A 23,900-nucleotide genomic window follows, 5' to 3' on the forward strand; every position below is an offset into this window, starting at 1 on the left:
AGCACCTGCTAGGTGCCAGGTGTTGGGTTAGATGTGAGGAGACAACAGGGAACACAATTATGGTGGCCCCTGTCCTCCCAGAACCTGGGGTCTGGGCCCCTACCTGAAACCACACAGGGGCCATGTTGGCCTCGGGGTCCCCCAGGCCACCACCTGTTTTGTGTCGCGAGCCATGACTGGTTTTTACATTTACAAATGGCTGAAAAAAATCAAAAGAAGAATATCTTGTGACACGGGAAAATGACATGAAATTCAAATTTCAGTGTCCACGATAAAGCTGTCTAGGTCTTTCCAGAAGACTCTTGCCCAGCCCCACTCTGGCGAACCAAGCTGCTCTGCCCAGGTGGAGCTGGGCAAGGCTGTTCCACCCTCACTCAGCCCCGCCTGCCAAGCGACGCAGTCCCGTCTCCATGGCTCCCGCCTCCCCAGCATCTTCCCTTCTCTGGATGCCAATAGCGCCTCTCTCCTGGAGGACCCAACAATAGTTCTTCCAGATTTGTTTACATACACATACACGCACACATGTAGACATACATGCATGCGCAGACACTGAGTGAGCCGAATCGTCCCCAATGGGGCGTAGAGATGCTTCTACCCGGGCGGGGCCTGCCTTTACCTACCTGTACGCGGTGACACCACAGTCACTACAATAGTGAAGCTTCGCACACATGCCTTGGTCCAGGACCCCACCCCCTGATGGGGTGGAAATTGTTATCTCATGCTGCAGGCCAGGAAACTGAGGCCTTGAGAAATTCACATAATGATTTCAGGGAGGCCTGGGACGGGACAGATGCCCCAGGCCTGCATCTCCCCCCCGGCACCACGTAGCCAGCCCCACAGTGGACACGGCAAATGTCTGTGTCCTCCGCGGCCTCCTGTCTGTACTCCAGGCCTGCTTCCCGGGGCCTCTCCCAGTGAGACCCCCTTCTCTCCATCCACGAGGGCTGCCGCAGGGGCCCCGTCCCTGTCCTGTCCATCCCACTTCACCAGATGCTGCCCCCAAGATGCAGGTCTCTTGCTCCAGGTCACAGAACTCATGTATACGCTAAGCCGGAAGCTAATTGGGTCCATGTGATGCCGAAGCCCTTCTCTGAGTGTGGGGGGCCAGAGGGAGTGACGTCTCCCCGCCTTCATGACGTGTGCACTGCCACGCACAGCCCTGGACAGACACCTGTCACCACTGGCACCGAGGAGGCGCCCCAAAACTACTGTTTCTAGAACAATCAGAGTCACGGAACTCAGTCTCTCGCCTCAGTCACCTTTCTCTAAGACAATCAGTGCGTTGCTTTCCCTCCAAAGTTTCCAAGGAAAGAATCCTTGGAAACCACCAGGTGCAAAGCTGCAGTGCGTTCAACCCAGCTCCCTCACCGAGGGCTGCGTGGCGCCCACCGCCAGGCCTGGTTCCTTTTGTGCTGGGGAAACAGTGCAATCCTCTAAATGCATCCCCTTTATCCCTCCGTTCCTCCCGATTTGTGGATTCAAACAATTCTGATTCTGTGGACTAAGGAGCAATTAACAGGACGAGGGATTTATTAAGGATAAGTCATGCCAGACAGTTTTGACAGCTTGTTTTGAGTGTGACAGAATTACAAAATGCATTATGTATTTAGACTTTTGTGCAGCGTCTAATACCAGGCTCGTGAAATTATTCTTGCCAAATGATCTGAGCCAGCCTGGATGAGAGCAGCCTCAGGTACTGGAAACGAAGGCAGAGATCAGGGACAAAGGATACAGGGCGCTCAGCTGCACGCCCAGGTGGAGACCAGGAAGGGGGCTGCATTTCATGAGGGCCATGGAGGTCAATGTTAGGGTTTGTTTCCCTAACATGTTTATTGCTGATCTGGAGGGAGAGGCCGCTGCCGGCCACCATGCTATGTGGGGCGGGACGTGCCAGCCCCAACTGGGCGGCCCTCAGCCTTAGCAGCCAGTGAACAGGAAGAGGGGCTGCAGAGGGCTCCCTAGCCACCCTCCAGCGCCCCCATCAGCTGAGAACGCCCAGCAGGAGGGCAAGGTGGGAACACAAACCCACTGAGCCTTATGGAATCAGCAAGACAGACCTGGGAGGCCCCAGGGTCGCCAACTCTAAAGCCTGCATGGATCGAATTGTGTCCCCCTAAAAGGTAAGCTCACGTCCACACACCCGGTGCCTGTGAACGCAGTAGGGTCTTTGCAGATGTAGGTAGATAAGATGAGGTCATGTTCAGTATGGGGAGGATGGGTCCTGATCCAATGTGACTGGTGTCCTCATAGGAATGGAAGAGGAGACATGGACCCCCAGAGAGGGAGGGCCGTGAGCTGACGGACGCAGAGACTGTGGATGTCACGTCTCCAAGCCAAGGAGTGCCAAGGAGCACCAGCCCCCACCAGAAGCTAAGAGAGGCAGGGAGCCCATTTTCCCTGGGTCCCCAAGAAAGAACCAACTGCCAACACCTTGGTTTTGGACTTCTGGCCTCCTGAACTGTGAGACAATCTACCTCTGTTCAAGCACCTGGTTTGTGGTACCCTGTGACACAAGTCTGGGTTTAGAAATGAAGAACTAACAAACGAGTCCAGTGGCCCAGACACCCGGAGGCAGGAGGTGGAGCTGTAGATGGAGAAGTTGGGGAAACCACACTCCCACGCTGGGGAGTAGATTCATTTCCCTCCGGGATCTGAGTGGGAAAGGGGGCGTTTCCGTCCTCTTCAGGGTCCCTGGGAGGAGTCAGGTCAGGGGAGGAGCAGCCAGCAGGCTGCTAGCTTGGCACCATTAGCTCCTGGTGCATTCTATCATGGTTTTTGTTTGTATTGATCAGTTGAAACGCATGCGTGGCCAGGGTTTGGTTAATTAACCTTAATTCCATGCTAAGCTACTGTAATCTTTAATTCTCTCCCATCACTTTATGCCCTCTGATAATTATTATTTTTATCGGTTCAGGGGTATTGAATCAGCTGTTTTATTTCCTCTCCCTGAGGATAGCATGGCACTTAGTCTTTCTATATATGCCCAAATGCTAACATCAATGTTTTCTCGCTTAGCCAGAAGATTTGCTTAGTCAGGCCACGTTGCCTCTGTCCGTGTCTTGTATACTGTCCACTAGCACCAGTAACAGTAGAGTGTATGGGAACCGAGGAGGAGGGTGCTAGAGACCCAGGGCTGCGGGCTGGCTGTGTGCAAGCCTGCCCTGGGTGAACAGGGCTGAGGGCACCGGGCAGCCTTCCCAAGTCTAGAAACTCCAACTCTGGTATCATAGGCTCCTTTTATGTCATCCTGGGCTTGATCAGCACAAGCCTGATACCACAGACACGTATAACATCATCTAATTAAATACCCAGGAGGTAACAGGTGACGAATCCTCTTTTTTCCTTGACATTCTATCATTTTCCCAGGGGCTTCACAAAATAGTGGAAATAGTCCCCAGACACCTCACAGAACCAAAGGAGAAGAAGTGACACACCTATCAAGCAAACATCTATTCTCTTATTTCACAGAAATGGAGAGCACACTATGAGCAAAGTATTGCACTGTGTGGCGTAGGGAGTGGGGAGATACAAGATAAAATGTGTCCCTCTGGGTAGAGACATAGGACAGCACACAGATAACTAGGATAAAATGCAGGATTTAACAAATACTCTAAAAGAGCCACAAAAATACTTGAACGTCCAGAACGTGTGAGGGAACGTCTGTATTTCAGTCTCTGACAAATTTATCTTTGAGAAAAGCTAATGTAGTGTCCTTCTAATGCAACAGGGAGGGGAGTACGGTTCGTTTAATCAACGGTGCTAACACATATGACTTGCTTTCAGCTGGAAGAAAAGAAAGCTGGATCATACCCCATACCATATCCAAAAACTGCGTTCTGTACAGACTCAATGTTGAAACATAAAAGCACAAACTATTGGAAGAAAATTCAGAAAACCATTAGTATGACAAATGGGGGGGAGGTGTTCTTGAACAAGATGAGACACCCAAAGGCGTCATGAGAAGAGACTGTCTGTGGGGCAAAGGGTGCAAAGCCACAGACAAATCCCAACCAAGAACACGCGTGGGCAGCATGGAGCTGCCTGTCCTTACAGGGTGACTTGGGAAATAACGTGAAAGACAAACAACCCAACAGAAAATGGGTAAAGGATACAAATAAGCAACTCGAAGCACAGGAAATCTGCTTAACAACCTAGGAGCCACTGAAAGGGAAATTAAGACGAAAATGAAATGCCATCTTTCATGTTTTAGATTAGCAGAAATTAAAAAATTATATTATCTGGTGCAAAAATGCAAGAAAGGTCTCATGCATGGCCAGTAGGGACATAACATGAGGCAACCTTTGGGGAAAGTAACCTGGCAACATGGATTCCAGTGAAGATGTACCTACTCTTTAACCCCTGCCCTCTGGAGAGTCTGTCCTGCAGAAATCACATGCACCAGACACGGGGACGTGTAATCAAGGAGGCTTGTTGCCTATGCTGCTGTAGTAGCAACAAACCAGAAACAACCTGTGTGTCCATCTACAGGAGAACGGTCTCATTGGCCAGGCTAGATCTCCATCCACTGACCTGGAGGGGGTCCATGACATATTTTCATTAAGTGAGCATCTTAGCTTGGGCCACCGTAACAAAACATCACAAATTTGGTGGGTTGACCAGTAGAAAATTTTTTATCACAGTTCGGGAGGCTGGACATCCAAGATCAAGGAGCCGGCTGATTCGGTGTCTGGTGAGGACCTGCTCCCTGGTTTGCCCATGGCCACCTTCTCTCTGTGACCTCAGATGGCAGAAAGAGAGAGCTTTGGCGTCTCTTTCTCTTCTTATAAGGACACCAGTCCCGTCAGATTGAGACCCCACCCTATGACCTGATTTAACCCTGATCACCTCCTCAAAGACCCCATCTCCATCCAACACGGTCACATGGTGTGGCAGCGTGTTAGGGCTTCAGCATGAGAATGGGGGGAGAAACAGTCCAGTCTACAGTGCAAGGAGAGCATTCAAACTTAACATTTAAATTCACTGAGGACTTCCCTGGCGGTCCAGTGGTTAAGACTCTGCGCTTCCACTGCAGGGGATGCGGGTTCGATCCCTGGTTGGGGAACCAAGATCCCACATGCTGCTCAGTGCTGCCAAATATATATATATATATATATATATATATATATATATATATATATATATATATATATAATTCATTGAACATTTCCACAGTCTTCAGAGGAATATATGTAGCATGATTTTACTATTTTATTTTATTTTTTGGCCGTGCCACACAGCATGTTGGATCTTACTTCCCTGACCAGGGATCGAACCCAGGCCCCCTGCATTGGGAGCACAGAGTCTTAACCACTAGACGACCAGGGAAGTCCCACTATTACTTTTAAATGACTAAAAGACAAAAACTAAAACATATCAAATGGGTATGTTTGTGCAGGTTTGAGTGGGTGTGGAGGATGCTAGGAAGGAAGTGCTCTCACCCTGGATTATCTGAGTGGGTGGGAAGCCACTGGGGAGTGGGGGGAAGGGACTGTTACAAACTTTTTTTTCTGTGTATCTCTAGTTCAAATTACTGTGTTACTTCTGCAATGTAAGTTTTTTTTTTTTTGCGGTACGCGGGCCTCCCACTGCTGTGGCCTCTCCCGCTGCGGAGCACAGGCTCCGGACGCGCAAGCCCAGCGGCCATGGCTCACGGGCCCAGCCACTCCGCAGCATGTGGGATCTTCCCGGACCGGGACACGAACCCGCGTCCCCCGCATCTGCAGGCGGACCCCCAAACACTGCGCCACCAGAAGAAAAATTTGAAAACCCAAAGTAGAGTCACCAGACAGGCATGTCCTCTAGCTCGATTTAGGTACCACCTGAAAACTGCTCAAAAACCCATCAGGGGCTCCCAGCCCACTGCTCCCCGCTGTCTAGGGACCCCCAGAAACCCCCGGAAACCCAGCCTCTGGGCGGCACGGCCCGACCCTCCCCCAAGAACTCGGCTCCTTCCCTGAAACCCCGGGACAGCCGCCGACAGAGCTGTCTGGCTAAACAGGTGATCTTATTAGCGGACCCGGCAGCCTCTGAAATATTAAAGGCTACTCTTCATCCCACATTTTTACACAGAGCTCTCCAGACAGACCAAACTCAGACCATTCAATTGGCCGGAGAGGCCTCCTTCCCTCTGATGTTTCCAGAAAGTTCAGGAGGAAGGGCATGAGAAGAGCCCACAGAGCCTAATTAGCTTTTCACTTGACTTAAACGGTGGGCAGGGGAATCAGACCTCTCTCAATATAAATTTTCAAGCCTCTCAGCTGAACCCTTGTCCGCTCCAGCACTCCTGTCCGTCCTCTCAATTCATCTCATCGTGAGCAGGGCCCCCGACTTTTCCTCTTCTGTCCCACATGAGGCTCTGAAGCTCGGCAGGGGGACTTGGGGGCTGACCCCATCGTGGAGGTCGCTTGGAGGGACGTTCAGGTGCAGCCCTTGAAAAGCACGCGTCGGAGCCCCCCGAGCAGGCCGTGTAGGCTGAGGCAGCTTCCCCACCCAGAGCCGAGCCCCGCGGGAGAGCAGGTGGTCCTCACGCCCCTCCAGGGCGACACGCGGCCCCCTCCCTCCGTGCAGTGTCATCTCTGTCTTTTCAGTGTCTCTCCTTTGTTAGAGACCTGGTTACAGACAAAGATTCTGCACCTGCCACGGAAACGACTGCCCCCCAGCAGTGAATACTGGGCTTCGGAGCCTGGGAGGCCACAGGAGGGAGAACCTGCCGGGAGCTGCCGTCTGCGGCTGGCTCGGCAGGCCGTGCTCTCCCAGCCTCGCTCCAAACTCGGGTGCCCTTGGCCGTCCTGGGTGTCCTGCCTGCATCTCCCTCTGGGCATCTCCGTGTCTGCTGGCCTCCCTGCAAGGACTCCAGTCACTGCATCAGGGCCCATCTTGATCCACGATGGCCTCATCTTAACTACAAACATATGCAAAGATCCTATTTTCAAATAAGGTCGCAACCTGAGGCTTTGGGTGGACGTGCATTGCCGGGGGCGGGAGGGCGGGTAGAGCGCTACTCCATCCAGCACACCGCCTCACCAGAGGTGCGTGTGACTTTTTTTCTTTTTTTTTTTTTGCGGTATGCGGGCCTCTCACTGTTGTGGCCTCTCCCGTTGAGGAGCACAGGCTCCGGACGCGCAGGCTCAGCGGCCATGGCTCACGGGCCCAGCCGCTCCACTGCATGTGGGATCTTCCCGGACCGGGGCACGAACCCGTGTCCCCTGCATCGGCAGGCAGACTCTCAACCACTGCGCCACCAGGGAAGCCCATGCATGTGATTTTTTTTTCATGCCCCTTCCCTCCTTTGTGTCCTGCTGGTGTGTCACTCTCTCCGAACTTGATCTGACCACAGCCGAGGTCCAAAACCAGCAGCCAAGGGCTTCAGTCATAGGATGGCCACGCAACTCCAGGGGGGATGTTCTTTGTAAAGTTACAGCCACAACTTTCTCCAAACACCAGAATTCTGGATCTAAGTAAAGAAAATTCCTGATTTCCGCAGAACAGGGCTTCTCGAATTCGGTGCTGTTGACATTTAAGACCAGATAATCCTTTGTCATGGAGGCTGTCCTGCGCTTACAGTGCCCCTGGCCTCTACCCGCAGATGCCAGCAGCGCCCCCTCCCCCCCGTTGTGAAAACCAAGCACGTCTCCAGAGGTTGCCCTGTGTCGCCCCCAGTGCAGAACCACTGCTGCCCAACCAGTTTCCCAGGTGTTGCCTCGCCCCGCAGGTGAGCACGCTGGCCTCCAGGCCTCTGAGAGCGGGCACTGGAAAATGGGTGACCATGTACACTTTATTTGGAAATAGGCTTCTCCTTGTACATAGACTCTTGAAAAGAAAAAAAATTGGGTCATACTAGGCCAAAATTCGTGACAATCAATCTTCTCTGCCTTCTACATTCACTTCTTTTTAAAAATTGAAATTTAAGGAATAGTGTCCATATTTGGCACTGGCCTCTGTTGCTTAACACTAAACTAAATTAAAGATTTTCTTTCCCTCAAAATTGTGTGAACTTGCGTGTAGGTCATTAGAGTAGTCGTGACGTTTGAACTTGGGAGGTTTAGATAACATTTAGAAGGTTAAAAACGTGTTTGGACAGTAGGAGAGGTCCTCAAGCCTCAGACCAAGGACTTGCTGAGTGCATGGCCAGATATTGGTGTGCTGTCCGCCTTCGGCTGGCTGACCCTGATTTTATCAGGCAGTTCTATCCTGCCTTTCTCCTCCTCTCCCTCTGCGGGTTGGGATACGATCTCTTCCTTGTCAGGGGCGGTGTGCTGGTGATGCACAGCTGCGTTCGGACATGGGATCATTCCTGATTTGTCTGTTTCCTAAGAGCTCCTTGGCTGAGACTTCAGGAACTCTGGCTGCTTTCAGCACCTCACAATCCAGCGGGCAGACGGCAATCGGACATCCAGGCAAAATGTGGGCACAAGTGGGTGATGGCTAAGGGGACAGAAATCCAGGGAAATGCCTCGTCCGTGGGGGAAAGGGGGACGTTGCCTCCTCGGTTCCCTGGAGGGCTGAGCCTTGAGCCCCTGATGTCCTAGGATGCATCAGACAGACCTGGGAGAACAAGTCCCCTTCACAGCAAATCACCCAAATTTTTGGTGAAAGTGTGAGAACCAAGTCAGCTTGGATCTCAGATAACAGCTTGAGCAGGTAAAACAGAATGTGTGTCAACATCTGTTCAAAATCATAAATAGGAGTTTACTTAGATCAGCATCTGGTAGGACACTCCATAAGCCAAAATGAGACTGAAATTTAGAGAGGGAAAAAAACTGGTTCTGAAAGTTCAGCCTGATTTTCTTTAATGGCTGATTTATAACAAAGACAGTCCCATCTTCTCTGCTTGCCCATCCATGCACAGCCCTGAGGGCTGTTTCTTTCTCTGGGTTATTGTCTTTTTAAACGATTCTTTGACCATTTGGGGACCAGGACACCTTTTTATGCCATGGCTGTATTTTATGTTACCAACCATCTCCTCCTCAGTCTATAGTCAGAAAACAAAATACACTAATTTTTCCTTTATCATTCAATAAAACCAAAAAATCTTCAATGGCTATCCATGCACGCTTGCTGACATACAGATCAAAGATAGCGAGACATCTCTGGGGGACCGTCTATGCCTTAGAGGAGCTACAAATAAACCATACAGAGATAATGCATGTGTGGTGACTTGGGAATCAGCATAACCACGCACAGACAACTGCAGAACCGCGTTTCCAAGGGCTTTGCCCCATCACAGTCATTCCCAAACGCGCTAAACCCAGGACAGCAGGTGTCTGTGCCTCTCTTCCTCAGCCTCCCGGCCCGTCCACAGCAGGGAAGGCAGGAGAAGGGAATAAGCCAGAGCTGGGCAGTTCAGAACCTTGACACGTTTTCAGTTGGCAAACAAATGGAACTGCTGTAGACTCACAGACATAGAAAACAGACTTGTGGTTGCCAAGGGGGAGGGGAGTGGGGGAGGGATGGACTGGGAGTTTGGGGTCAGCAGATGCAAACTATTATCTATAGGATGGATAGACAACAAGGTCCTACTGTAGAGCACAGGGAACTGTATTCAATATCCTGTGACAAACCCTAATGGAAAAGAATATGAAAAAACTTGTATATGTATGTATGACTGAATCACTTCGCTGTACAGCAGAAATTAACACAACATTGTAAATCAACTCGACATCAATGAAATTTAAAAAAAGGAAAAATTTGAAAACCCAGAGTAGAGTCACCAGACAGGCATGTCCTCTAGTTCGATTTAGGTACCACCTGAAAAGTGCTCAAAAACCCATCAATATATGCAATCCTGGAACACGCCCATTAGTCAGAGAGAGAGGGAACACAGGAAACTTTGTGCCATCTCCAAAAAGATTCTCAAAGCAAAGTTAATGTTTGTTCCTTTTATTTTTAAGTACGTGCCCAAGCTGGGGGGTGGCAGAGGCTGCAGACCACCCAGGTAATAGGGTAGAGAGGGTCCCCGGAAGGAGACCCCAGAGAAGACCCGGCTGACCCACGCCGTGTCAGGACAGTCTTTGGGACGCACGGGACGCTCACTTTCCACGATTCCCCTCATCTGACTTGAAACCCCTCGAGAGGCAGAAGTTGACATCAACTCTGAATTCCACTCGCCCACAGCGACAGGCACAGTGAAAATCTGAGCCCCTTTGACCGGAGAAACAATCTCTATGGGATTAAAGCGATTTTCTTATTTAGAAGAGGAAAATACTCAGTTTGCAATTACCTGCTCCTGGTGGCAAAGTCTGTCCTTGGTGGCTCAATCTAATGGGACAAACTTTTAGCGGCTTTGCTCTCCCTTCATTGTTTCAACACGCACCAAGACGATTAAAAATAATCTTCTCTTTCCCTTTTAATTTTATGTCACCCCTCCGCCCCACATGCCCTGGGGACAGCATGAATTTTTAATCCTCGTGGTTTGGGGGGAGGGCTGGTTAACCCTTGTTGAGGCGCCAGCCAGGACAGGAAGCCCTGGGGAAAAAGGTCCCTCTGCTGGCCTCGCCGGGAAGAGCACTGAGCACCCACACCGAATGAAGGCCACCAGATGGTAGGGCCGCGGTAACGTGCCTTTCCCCGCCCTCGGGGCCACCAGCAGTCCCCCACCCCCCCACCCCCGATCTCGGTGGGTCCCAACCAGGCCTGCCCAGGCTGGCAGCTCCCTCCTTCCCTATATCACCCTCGGCTGATCAAGTCTCCACTCTCTGCTCTGTGATGGACGACTGCGAGCTAAAGGGTTTGTGCCGTGTGCACATAGGCACGCTCACACCCACACCCACACGTGGTGCTCACACATGCATGCGCACACACACACACTCTTCCACGTGTGCATGCGTGTGCACACACGTGTGCTCGCACACACATGCACACACTTGCTCTTGTCCTCCGGGTTTGCATTTCCACCCTGGCCTCTCTGGAGGCGGCTCAGGCTGAGCAGAGGATTTGGGGGCTGCGGGCAGTTCCAGCCTGGGGCGATGGCCAGTTGCACCACCGCCCTGGGCAGGTCCTGGGCAATTCAGACAGCTCGCCCCCCCTCCAGCAGGAGCAAGGGGCTGGCATGGAGTCTGGAAAGTAGATGGGACTCCAGCCTCAGGTGAAGAAGAGATCAACAGTCCTGCAGGTCCCAGACGCCCCATCCCTCTGGTGGGGAGCAGCAGGCTGGCCAGGCGCTGAGTGGACAAGTGCCGGGAAGCCCCTTCCGTGCCCTTGTCCACGTGTCCAGCAGCCTGGGGAAGCTGGGGTATGTCGCCTCTTCCTGGGGTATGGAGTTGAGAGGCCAAGGCGGCTGACACCCTCTGGGTCAGGAACGTCCTCTGGGAAGGGAGGCAAAGGCAGCTGGGGACCCGGTTCCTGAGGGAGAGGTCTGGGCTGTGTGGACGCAGGAAAGGCGGTGGACGTGCAGCCCTGCGCAGAGGGCAGGAGAGGGCTCTGCCGCTCAGACGAGCCAGCAAGCAGGCTCTGACCCCCGTCCCGATTCCCTAACCACCTTCCACGACCAGGTGTTCCTGGTGTTCCTGCTGTGGTGCTCCGAGCACCTGCAGACGCTTCTGGGACAGACCCAGCGTTCAGGACACGACATGGTAGTTGATACTAATGCGTGTTTTCTTCCCTGTGGTTACGGCTCCGTGGCCCCCTGGGGGTCTCAGGCCCCTCCGCCCCTGCATCCGGGGAGGTTTTCAGGCAGACCCTTCTCTCTGCCAGAGTTTGAGACCATCGGGAGGGGAGACCAGGAGCACCTGACCTCGGAGGGACAGTTTCCCAGAGGTGGGGAGAAGCCAACACCTTTAGGTCAAACACACCAGGTTTAAGAAGAAAGGGGAGAAAGTTACGGCACCCACAGGAATAAGAAGGAAGACCCGTCAGAAGGACATAAAAGGCTTGAACCCACAGAGCCCAGGCCGCGGCCCCCAGGGTCTCCTCTTCATCGTCACGAGCGGCCCCCAGGCTCCTGGACGCTGGGGATGTGCAGATGGGCGCTCGGCTCCCCTGCCCGCCTGCCACCGCGGACTGCAGAGGCCAGCCAGCGAACCCCCAATTCCAGGATCACTTACAACCGGGGTTCTTTATGGGACATAGGTCTGGCTGATCCGCTGTGCTCTTCTGTGACCCGGAGGGTGGTTTGAGGGGAGCCCATCTTTGTGCTGCTTCTGCTGGCCTGGGGGTTCCAGAGCGGCCCCTGATACCCCATCGTGGGTCCCATGAAGGACAAGCGTGTCTGTGGTTCGAAAAGGCAGCGGTGGAGGGTGGGGGCTGCCGTTGTCTCCTTTCTGTGGCACAAAGGCAGCAGGGGTGTCCTGGCTCTGAGGCCAGAGTGGCCACAGGTGCCCCTGCTGAGCCCGAATCTTCCTGAACCCCGTGGCCACCTGGCCGTGGCCTCATGAGTCCCCTCGTCCTGACAGAAGCAGAGGAAGCAGCTCCCTGGTGGCTGCGTGGGAGCATCTAAACCCCGCGTTAAATCTCTTTCTGTTTAAAGTCGCTGCAGGGCTTCTCACACTCAGCCAAACCCTCCCTGAGATGTGGTCTGGTACAAGAATTGTCTGCAGGCCACGAGCCCTCTGGGGCGGGGATCTGGGGCTGCTGTCCTTACCTGGGTAGCGGCACTGAGATAGGGTTCCATTTAAAGTGGGACCCCGCTAATCCCAGGCCTGCAGTGGCAAAATAGCGATGTGAGTGGCCAGCTGTGACCACCTGGGACGGAGCGTCCGTGGAACAAGGCAAGGCTTCGCCGGGCCTGAGATGGGCTGTTGGCTGTGCTCCATCGGGGAGATTAACAGGCTTTGGGCTGCTCTGCGCTGGGGCTCCAAGTAATAGGTTTGAGGCAACGTCACTCGGGTGACACAGTAGACGCCTGGTAACCTGAGGCGCACACACTGCGCACCATGGAGCCCCGGGGTCGTAGCTTCTCCCCAGTGGCCGCATGGCAGAAACTGCTGAATGGTCACTGTCCTGTTTCTTTTTTTTAATTTTTAAAAAAATTTTATTTATTTTTGGCTGCGTTGGGTCTTTGTTGCTGGGTGAGGGCTTTCTCTAGTTGCAGCGAGCGGGGGCTACTCTTTGTTGCGGTGCACGGGCTTCTCATTGCGGTGGCTTCTCTTGTTGTGGAGCACGAGCTCTAGAGAGCAGGCTCAGTAGTTGTGGCGCACGGGGTTAGTTGCTCCGCGGCATGTGGGATCTTCCCGGACCAGGGCTCAAACCCACGTCCCCTGCATTGGCAGGAGGATTCCTAACCACTGCGCCACCAGGGAAGTCCCAGCATCCCATTTCTTTCTCCTCCTGGACACAGCTCTCCTGCAATCAGGTGAGCACGAGTGACAGAGTCCCAGCCGCTGCCTGTGGGCAGAAGTGAGACACCCCACTTTTAGGTCTGCCCGTGAACCCTTCCCGAGGAGCCCCCTGCCCCATGTGCCCCATCCTCCCAGGAATGCAGAGAACACTGAGGACTGGATACGAGGAGCTTGGGTCCCTGGGTGACCACGTGGAGTGGCCTCCCCTGCCAACCTGCACTGGACCCGACATGGGCAGGAGGCCAGCTCTCATCGTGGGAGGCCTCCCCTCTCTTTATGAGCGATAAAGATATACGCAGCATCATAAATCAATGCTAGAGCAGGAGTATTTCTCTTTTTAAAAAATGAAAGAAAGAAAAGAAGTAAAAGAGAATGATACACAATAAAAGCCACCCCAAAAAATAATGATGAAGGTGCAAAGAACCCAAGTATATTGTCTTGAGGACGAGAAAAGTCACTTATTCTTCTTTAAGAGGAAAGGAAAATGGAGAGTGGAAGGAAACCAGTCAGGCTGTCGATTGCTGAACACACTAATTCTGCTCGTTTCCTTGTAGACGGTTGAGAAACATGAGATCAACTTATCTCAGACCCTCGGTCCTGAGCCCGCCCTGGTCACGGGAAGAAGAGTCCACCAGAGACAAAGTGACAGCCACCCTTCACGAGCCCCGCCTTCCCGGGACTGTCCAGACCTCAAAGGACAGCACAGAACCAGGAGCACCAGGAACCAGGAACGGAGGCTGCACAAACCCGGGGCGGCCGCTTCACCGCTTCCTGCTGAGTGGTTTGTATGAGGGCATCGTGTATCTGTGCGTGGTTTCCGTCTCACTAAGAGCAAGGCTGCTTTTGAGAACTGGAACTCCTGAAATGACATGGAATTCTTCTGATTTCTCAAAAAAATAACCCAAACTATTTTTTAATGTCACAGTAATAATCTGTTCATTATGAAAAAACGTTTGAAAGATGAGCAAAAAGAAAAGCAGCTCAGGTAAGGCCAGAGACGACCCCGTCACCACCGCAGTGTGGATTCTGTGTCCCTTCACCCCAAGAAGAGATACTCGCACCCAAGGGTCGTCTGTATACACTCATTAGTTACCTCTTTTTTGGACTTAAAAACTGGAAAACACCTTTCTGATTTTTTTTACACGCTGCCTCGCAGGTTCCTGTGAACGTCATTTTATTCACAGTTGTTCTCCAAGTAATATATTTATTAAGGTGTGAACCATGGGCTGATGATGTCCATAGAACAACATAGGGGTGGCCCCCTGATTCCTGTCTGCTAGGTGTAGCTTCCAGCCCTGCAACCCACGCGCACATCATCTCTTTCTTTCGCTTACAGGAAAATGCACGAAGGAACTCAGGACAGTCCCCCGACCCATTTCAGAGCCATCACCACACTGGGGTCTCCAGCCACTGGTCCTGCTGCTTCCTGGGCCCTCACGCTCACAGCACGTGGCTGACGTGCGGGCGGCTGGCGGCCACCTGCCGCAAAGCCACCCCCGACCCTCAGGCTGACGGACCCTCTTATGTCGCCCCTCCTCTGCTCAGGCAGGCGCCCCTCAGCCTCGGGGTTGGGCCTCAACTGATGGGGACCCTCGAGGTGGGCCCATTCCCTGGCCCAGTGGTCTCCTGACCATGAGATACGAGCAGGAGGCTCGTGGGGATGGGGTGTCGGGGGTCTTTTGGACAAATTCCCCACTTGTTAAAAAAGAACGGAATGCAAAACTTTTCTGTCTTTTGCTCTGAACGTTGTCTACATACGACACCTGGAGACGGGCAGCCGTGCGGGGACCACGAAGAGAACCAGCCTATGAGGCTGAGCTCTCTCCTACTGCCAAGAGCAGCAGAAAAGAAGGACAGAAAGGAATGAGGTCACTCGTGGTGCCCCGGGGCCACGGAACTCACCTCCACCACCGCAGAACCACCTGTGCTCAGACTTTTTATTGTGTAGGACAGGAAATGCTCTTATGGCCAAACTGCTTTTAGCTGGTGTGTCTGTCTTTTGAAGCTGAGAGCTTCCCACGGCAGCATGTTGGAAACGAGCAGCGGTCACGTTATAAAGCTCTAGTGCCAGGAACGGGGACAAAGACCAAATCCATTCCTCACTGTCGCTGCATGCGGTGCGCACAGTGGCTCCTTCTGAGAGCTCTGGGTCAGGGTGCTCCCTCCTTCGGGGTGAGAATTCCTTCTCTACACCATACTCAGCATGGCCTGGACACGTACGTGGTGTGTTGACTCAGGGCGGTCACGGTGCCAGAGCACGACTCCTGAGCTTCAGCGGCCGTGAGCCAGGAGCCAGGCCGCTGGGGCCACCGCTGGGCTGGGAAGACACCACTGGTGCTCATGGCGCTCTGGTTCCCTGGTCTACAGACTATATAGACCACCAAACCCAGTGCTGTTTCTGCCATAATACCTGGTCTCAGGGGAGAAGTTCTGATTGTTTCCACATGGGGAATCAGGCATTACTGTGGCATTGTTTGGGTATGAATAATCTTCCCAAATGAAATATCTTTAGGCTACTGTCCCATGCTGAGAACAGCCATCTGCTATGGTGGCTTTCAACTTTTTGGACATGACCCACTTTCTACATTGCAACTCATTACATAAAGTGTCACGAGATAATAGTTTCCTTTTCTATAAGATGCACTCTGATATTTTATGTATATTTTTCTATGCTAGTTTCACCCCAATCTACTGATTTATGGCCCACTAGTGGGTGGCAGCCTGCAGTCTGAAGGTTGCTGACGGACTGAATTCCCCTCTGCCTCTTAGCTGCCCTGTTACAATAGCCCATCTCTCTCATCTTGTTAGCAAACAGGGTCCCATGGACAGTTGTGCAGGTTGTGTACTGCATGGCCCCAGGACACCACAGTAACCTGATGTTGTGCGGTGTGCACCAGGATGGGGCAGCTCTATCAAGGGCTAAACTGACTTATCAGCCAATTAAGTTAATACCAGTTTGTCAAAATTGAGTCACTGAAGCTCTCTGAGCCTCATCTTCTGTATTTCTAACATGAAGCTAATTAAAGTGGCGTCATTTACCTCCCACAGTTGTTGAAAGAATTTAACAAAAACAGCTTTAGAGTCTAGTGTAAGGAGATATTGGTCTCATCGTCACTATTATTTTATTTATTTATTTATTTTAAATGGTTTTATTTATTTATTTATTTATCTTTGCAGTACGCGGGCCTCTCACTGTTGGGGCCTCTCCTGTTGCGGAGCACAGGCTCCGGACGCGCAGGCTCAGCGGCCATGGCTCACGGGCCCAGCCACTCCGCGGCATGTGGGATCTTCCCGGACCGGGGCACGAACCCGTGTCCCCTGCATCGGCAGGTGGACTCTCAACCACTGCGCCACAAGGGAAGCCCCTCATGGTCATTATTATTGACGACACATTCTCTATTTGAACTTGACGTTCATAGCAGGCCTGCACGATGCCTCGAGGATGGGGTCAATTCAAGCAAACCAGACTTACTTTCTCACACCCCCGTACCGCATGTCCCTCCCTCTAGGCCACCCAGGTCAGGAGCCCGAGCCTGGCTTTGAGGCCCTAAGCCCCGCCGTCCACTGAGGCTGTGGAGCACCTGTCGTAGGCCTTGGTGGGTGACACCTCCAAGAAAACAGCGCTTCTCCCTAAGGGTCTCCCCGCCCACCGCTGCCAGGTGGGGAGCTGGTGGTGGTTCCTAGGGAGGAGGGGTGTCAGAGGGGCCGTTTGCATGGGCGGGCTTTACAGCAACTATCTTGGCTGGGTTTTCCTTGGGAGGTTCTCCAAACATGGGAGGGGAGGGGGCAGTGCTGCCGGAAGAGGGGGGAGACGGTAAAGTGTATCCTCGGGGGCGGCTGGGGCCCCATTCCACTGGGGACGTTCCAGAGCCAGGCAGAGGACACCTCAGAGGTCCCACCACCGAGGAGTATTAGACCCGTTTCCCTGTGCTGCTCCACCCCCAATCTATCCCCTTCCTGCTCACCGGAGAAAACTGTCAGATGGAGAGAACACGTCTCCCAGAGTCAGTGGGAGAAATGGATCCGCTGTATCTGCCACAGCTCCCCCTACCCCAACCCTGACCCCGATCCTGACCTCAAACCTGACCCCACCTAACCCTGACCCCAGCCCTGACCCCAGTCCTGACCTCAGCTAACCCTGATGCCAACCCTGACCCCACCCTATCCAATCTCTACCCCACCCCTCATCCAACACTGACACCAACCTTGACCCCGGACCTGACCCCACCCCACCCAAGTCCCACCCCATCCTCCGAGGGCCAGCATCCCGCAGGTGGCCACGTGGGGGGCCACGTCTGGGAGTCTGTGGCCCCGCAAGCGGCCTCAGGGGCAGGCAGCCCTGCTCATGTGTGTACGGAGCCAAGGGAGGAAAGAGGGGAACAGGGCTCAAGGCAAGGCCAGCTTGGGACCCGGGGGACACGCGACCACGGGGCCGAGCCAGAGCAAAGTGGGGCCAGCAGGTGGGCAGGGGCCAGGGGGCCTCACTGACCGTGGCCTGGGCCTGACTCCCGCAGTCTGGGCACAGCCCGAGGCCAGCGCTTCCCAGGGTCCCCGATCGCCCTGGCCGGGCCACCCTGCCTTCTGACCAGCGGCTGGGACTTCACAGCTGGGATGCACGTGGAAGGAGTCCTGGGACAGAAGAGGGCTGGCTGATTGCTGTGCAGGCCACAGGGCGGCAATGCAGAGTGGAGGCTGGAGAAAAGGCCGGACAGAGAACGTCGCCAGGACAGGCAGCGACAGCACGGCTGGCACTCCGGGGCGGGTCGTGGCGGTGCGAGGGCCCCAGGTCCTCGGGGCTGCTTCAGCAGAACCTGCTGTTTGGAGGACACGTGGCCCCTCGGGCGCCTGCCCCGCCCTTACTGTGTCCTCCGCGCCCACGTCCTCGGGGACAGAGCGCGACGGGGCAGTGGCCGTCCGCAGCGGTCACACGGGCCAGCTCCCTCCACGGCTGTCGTCCGGGGGCAGAATGTGCCACAGTAGCCACCTGGCACCTTCTCACCCAGCGCGACCCAGCCCAGAGCAGCTGTCCACGCCCTCCCCCAACGCCACCCTCCCCAGAGCTGCCCCAGCACCAGGCTGCACCCGAGCGACCAGCCTGCATCGACAGCAGCCAGTCTGTGCGTTAACTGTCCACACTGCACTTGAAAGGCCAACTCGGGCCCCTGCCCCTCAGCACATGGGCCCTCGGGGTTGCTCCCCACCTCCCTCTGAGGAAGGCCAGGCTCTCCCAGACCCTCAGCTTGGAGGACGCAGCCCATGGGTCAGTGTTTCCTTCCATCGTTGGAGAAACAGAACGAAAAAGGAAAAGAAAAGACAGGACGGGGCAGGAGATGGGTCGTGTCACCCTCGACTGGCATGTCAAGGACCCAGGAAGCGCCCTGAATCTGAGACCTCTCCCAGCCAGGGCTCCGGCCTGATCCTGCCAGGCGCTTCTTGTGCTTTTTTTGTGTTTCTTGAACACTAAGCTGAGCACACACAGGCTGTGCGCCCCCAGCAGAAGGACAGAGATGCCTCCACATCAGCACCCCCGGCAAGAAGAGCTGGCCTGCATCCAAGGCGGCGGGTGAGGCCCCGACTTCATGCCGAGAGGCCCCTGTGTTTCAAGTTTGGCCAAGCAGCCCGCTGGCCGAGGAAACAACCACGGGGCTTTGAAGCAGAGGAGAGTTTCGGAGAGGGAGGGAGAACCGCTGGGTTCTGTAAAGCATGGGAGCTGCTGTGATCACTAGCTTCACGTTGACCGCAGGCAGGAAACCTGACTTCCACACCTCAACCCCAAAGCCACATGACTCCAAAACACAGGGCCTTAAAGACCAGCCTCTCCGGGCACCGCGTACCCTCCACATGTCTGCCAGGAGAGTCCGGCTCCAGTGCCGAAGGCTGGGGAGAAGCCCCCCGGGGGCTGTCTCCCCAAGACCGCCAGGCAGCAGCTCCGTGCGGGACGTGGTCCAGGACAGCCCTGCTCCCCGTCGCCAGGACTTTGAGGTCACTCTGGTCTACCTGATGAACGCAGCAGAATGATGGCTATCAAACGGCTCAGCAGGTGGAGTGTTTGTAGCAACACTGAAAACGTGATTTCAACTCGACTGTCTCAAAGCACAAGACAATAGGGAAGGGAGAGCAGGCCTGTTTCTGGTAAAGGTGAGTCCATGTCGGGGGGTTCAGGGATCCTCAGCACGGACACAGCAGGAGAGCTCGGAGGATGGAGGGCCTATGTGTGCAGTGCAGTCACCGAGGGACCCGGGGACACCGCTAGCCTGCTCTGCGTGTCCTCAACAGAAAACATAGCTATTTTGCAGGTTGCTGTCAGGACTAGAAATCACTTAAAGGCTGTCATGGCGGGTCCTCGATAAAGAGCCGCCAGCTTCCCCGGTCCTCCCTCAGGGACCCACGTCCCTACCCTTGCCCCCGCTCCTTCCCTGACCCTCCAGGGTCTCCCGGGTCACTCTCTTTTGCCTTTTGACCTGTTAGAGGAAGACTCCTTCTTCTCTCCTGGTCCAGGTGCACCAACAATGGGTCAGGTAATCCACATTTTAACCTCTTACAATAGTGACCCTCCATTTATTTTCGAAGCTGCCATGGCCCCGGGCACACACGCCTTTCCTGGCGCTGCCTGACTGTGAGAATCCTCTGCAGCCGGTGTCAGGGACCAGGGTTACTCCTCCCCTGCAGGTCGCTGGGACCAATGGGGCCACCTGGTCGCCGGGAACGAGGCCTGTGGATGAGCAGTGGTGCGAGTTGTCACTGTTCTTCCCGGGAAAGTACCTGAGTTATCAGAATTATCTGGTAATTCTGGTGAATTACCTGGTGAGATGATGGGAGATGGGCTTTTGTGGGGAAGACGGTCCTGCCCTTCTTTTTTTTTTTGCGGTACGCGGGCCTCTCACTGCTGTGGCCTCTCCCGTTGTGGAGCACAGGCTCTGGACACGCAGGCCCAGCGGCCACGGCTCACAGGCCCAGCCGCTCTGTGGCATGTGGGATCTTCCCGGACCGGGGCACGAACCCGTGTCCCCTGCATCGGCAGGCGGACTCTCAACCACTGCGCCACTAGGGAAGCCCTGTCCTGCCCTCCTTAGAGGGGCCTCCTATAGCTCAGCACACACTTAGGCCTCCCTTAAAGACGCGTTCAATACCCTACAGAGTCCCCTGGTGGGTCTTGTCCTTGCCCTACTCCCAGGCTCTTGGATGGGCACACAATTCCAGAAAGAGGTGGAAAAAGCAGATGGCCCACCTCGGTCATTTGCTCTAACAAGGTGCCTGTGCTCAGCCAAACCAACAGGAAATCCAAAACCAACTTCTGTTCAGCTCCGAGCGAGCCGGGTGACGCTATGGAACACCTTTTCCTGTTATGGTTCCCTTAGGATGACAATGAAATTGCCTTATTGTTCTGAGTGCTTACCACCTGAGTGCGGGGTTGGGGCAGGACACGGGAGCCTGAGTTCACCGTGGCCCCGTCCCTCCTGATTTCTCAGACCCCTGCCATCAGATGCCGAGGGCTGGGCCCCTCTCCGCATGGTCTCCGTAGTGGAAGGACATCCATCTTTCCGCTCAGACAGGTGCCTGAGTCTGTCCCGGAGATGGGTCTTGCATCCTTATCCACACTAGAAACTTCTGTGGATCTCGGAGGCAGGGGTGGGGAGCCTGCGGGAGGGTGCCCAGCCTTTGAGGTCTCTGGGCAGCCCCTGCAGCCATTCTGGGTCCCCTGCTGGCCTTGCCCAAGAACCATGGAAGCGCTATTTTTATCCTGATGAGCAATAGTGCAGAAATGTCTTCCTACTTGACAAGACACAAAATTTAGGTGCTGGGAGAGAGACTTCAATTTCAAGCTTAAAGATTACTTTGGGTCCCCCAGGACTCAGAAGCAATTTAGAGCTGATACCCTGAACAAGAGAAAGGTTAGAAGATTAAGACCAACTGCTGTTTGGATAAATGGCTGGTAATTGCCCATATCCGCAATTATACACTGGCACATAATTTCTTTTCCGCTACCTTTCTCCTCTCCTGCGTCCCGTCAGGATTTATTCTGAAGGAGCCCACCTTGGTCTTCTGCCGAGCCTTGGTGACGTCGTACTCTACCTCGTCCATCAGGGCCCTGCACACTAAACAAGCACAAAGCATGTGTTATCTCTCTGGAAGGGGGGTGAGGCTCCTGTGAGCCGTTCTCCTGCTGGACAGTCAGCAAACCCACAGTCCCGGAGGGCTGGGATGGGCTCTTGTCCTTTGGCTGCTTCTTCGAAGGCAGGAATGTGCAGTTTTCAAAGACAGCCAAACGGAGACTAGTTTTCTTTGCGTCCCCTTTTGTACTCGTGTTTTTATAAACCACATTCATTTTACTTTTTCCATTTAAAACATGCTTTTTTGAAGAATAAGGAGACCCATGCTCTGAGTCCATCAGAGACCTCGAGCCCCACTGGGTTGCATTAACTACACCCAAGGAACTTTTGCAAATGGGAAAGGTTTGTCCAAAACTGGGCCCTGCTCCCAAAGTCACATTTTGGCTGAATTTAAAGCCTCAGGGAGTCTCTGCCACTTACCTCGAATGGGCTCTGCAGCTGATTCCGCCCCTTCTCCTCAGGCAGGGCTGCCCAGCTGAGAATTCTCACCAAGAAAAGGTAAATGAAGTAAATGAAGCCTCTAGCATCAGCCTCATTTGCTCCACAGGAAACTGGTTTTGAACATGCTGTCTTTGCTCCGGCTGTGACCGAGGATGCTGGAGGAGCCTGGCAAAGCCTCGGTCGGTCATGACCACTCGCCTGGCGTTAAAAGAGGCGTGAAGACGTTATCTGTCCTAGTCGAGCACTGCATTTCGGGGTATCTTTGGGAGAACAGCATAACCTTTAAATCTGAATGCGGGCACGGCCGACCCGACCCCGTTTCTTGTGCTGTTTCCTGGTTGTACATCAGAATGGGGTGGCCGAGGGCTCAGCCTGCATCCATGGCAGCAAAGACCAACCACAGTCACGACGGTGCCATCGCTATGGACGCTTCCTGCCTTCCACGTGTCATGCTCCACGTGTCATGCACTCGACGCTTGTCACAGCCTATGAGAGCGACCCGAGGACTACTGTATCCCCATTTCATGGCGAGGCTTATAGAGATTGGGGAACTTTCCCCCGTTCCACTTCCCGGGTCACCCGGCGCACGTCTGTGAGTGTGTCCGGGCAGGTCAGCTGATTGAGAGCCAGACCATGGGATTGCACAAGCCCGGATGCCATCCTGACCCCGCCCCTCACTGGCCAGGTGACCCTCGGGCAGTGTGAGCTGTCCTTGATCATTATGGTTGCCAATTATGGAACTACAAGCCCACTGAGTGGCACCCAGTCCTTCTCCTTCCCCAGGTCCCCAGGAACAGCCTGTCTGTCCAAGGTGGCAGCAAGGGCTGGAAGGTCTGTGGGCCCAACGCCAGAGGCCGGGAGGACCCAGCACTTCCTGCAGTGTGTTCCTTCTTCCCAGGAAAGGACACCTGTAGCCACAGGTGTCCTTTCCAGCTCCTGTGGCCATGTAACTTGCCTCCAGAACCATGCATTCCAGAACCTTCCTGAAGGCCCTTGGCCCGGTGTTGCCCTCCTGTCCCACTGGAGCCTGGACGGAGCTCGGGACATCAGGACCAGGGCCCTGCGCACTGCAGGACAGATCTCCCGCCCACCTGGATGGCGATTCTCCATCCTCTGTGAGATGCCTCAGCCACTGCTATTCGAGTTCACTACTCTCCCAAAGAATGAGACCCTATGCCTCCAGGGCAGGGTTCTCCAGTGGGGACCCTGACCAGCCGTGGGAACACACCGGTGGGCGCAGGGGCTGATTGGGAGGGCACAGGGCCCCACCTCCCAGGACTCTCAGGTGACAGATGGCCTGGCAGGCTCTGCCGGGAGGCCTCTTGGGAAAAAAGCGAGGGCGACCATTGCAGGCTGAGGGCCATTAGGATCCCTGTGGACAGACAAGAGTGGAGAAGAAGGGATTTCCTAGAGGTTCCTGACATCCTTTACTCCTTGCTCCCAGGGGAGGGAAGACAGTGGGAGCCAGTCTCTTGGCGGCAGGGAAGGAAACGGCCAGTGTGAAGGAGCAGTGGCTGGTCTGGCCCCGGGCCATGCGGCAGCTTCTTGGGGGAGCAGCGTCCCTGTCTGACAGGGATAGGGCAGGCTGGTGTGCAGGGTCCCGCAGAGCAGGGCGAGTGGGGCAGGGCCCCGGGGGTCCGGGTGGCTCCGTGCTCTGGCAGTGCCCCCGGCCCTTCCTGATACAGCTGCCCATCCGGAGGGCAGCAGGGGCCCTGTTAACAGCACCTGGCTTCAGATCCTGCCCACCTGTGCCTGCTTCACTCAGCCTGCTTCACTTTTAGTTTTCTCTTCATCAGAGGATGGGGACTAGTCTATAAGGCACGTAGCACACGCATCCACTCAGGCAGGACTGGCGCCTTCCCCGCCCCTCTGGAAGAGCCCAGATTCTTGGAACCCCCCAGCTGGACCTGACTACTCTCCTGGGATCCTGGATCCCACTCGGCTCTCTGCTCTGTGTCTGCAGACCGGGGTTTCAGACCCTGGCAGATCTGGGATGTTCTTGGCTTTCTGGAGCCCACTGGGTCGGATCTGGTAGACGTGCCCACCCCCGGGGCTCTTGGTCATGTTAATACCC

General features: G+C 54.5%; 1 protein-coding gene across 1 annotated transcript in view; it reads right to left on the reverse strand.

Annotated features, from left to right (window-relative positions):
* The window catches only part of CNPY1 (canopy FGF signaling regulator 1), a gene marked incomplete at its 3' end in the record, with an annotated part of 37,788 nt that extends 16,426 nt beyond the window's left edge, over positions 1-21,362 (reverse strand). Inside the window, 1 exon segment of the mRNA XM_081244245.1 lies at positions 21,261-21,362. Coding sequence (XP_081100371.1) covers positions 21,261-21,356 — 96 coding nt within the window. The 5' untranslated portion in view covers positions 21,357-21,362.
* Between the last annotated feature and the right edge of the window lie 2,538 nt (positions 21,363-23,900).

This window comes from Mesoplodon bidens (genome assembly GCF_964165515.1).
Source record: "Mesoplodon bidens genome assembly, chromosome: 9".
Classification (NCBI taxonomy): domain Eukaryota; kingdom Metazoa; phylum Chordata; class Mammalia; order Artiodactyla; family Ziphiidae; genus Mesoplodon; species Mesoplodon bidens.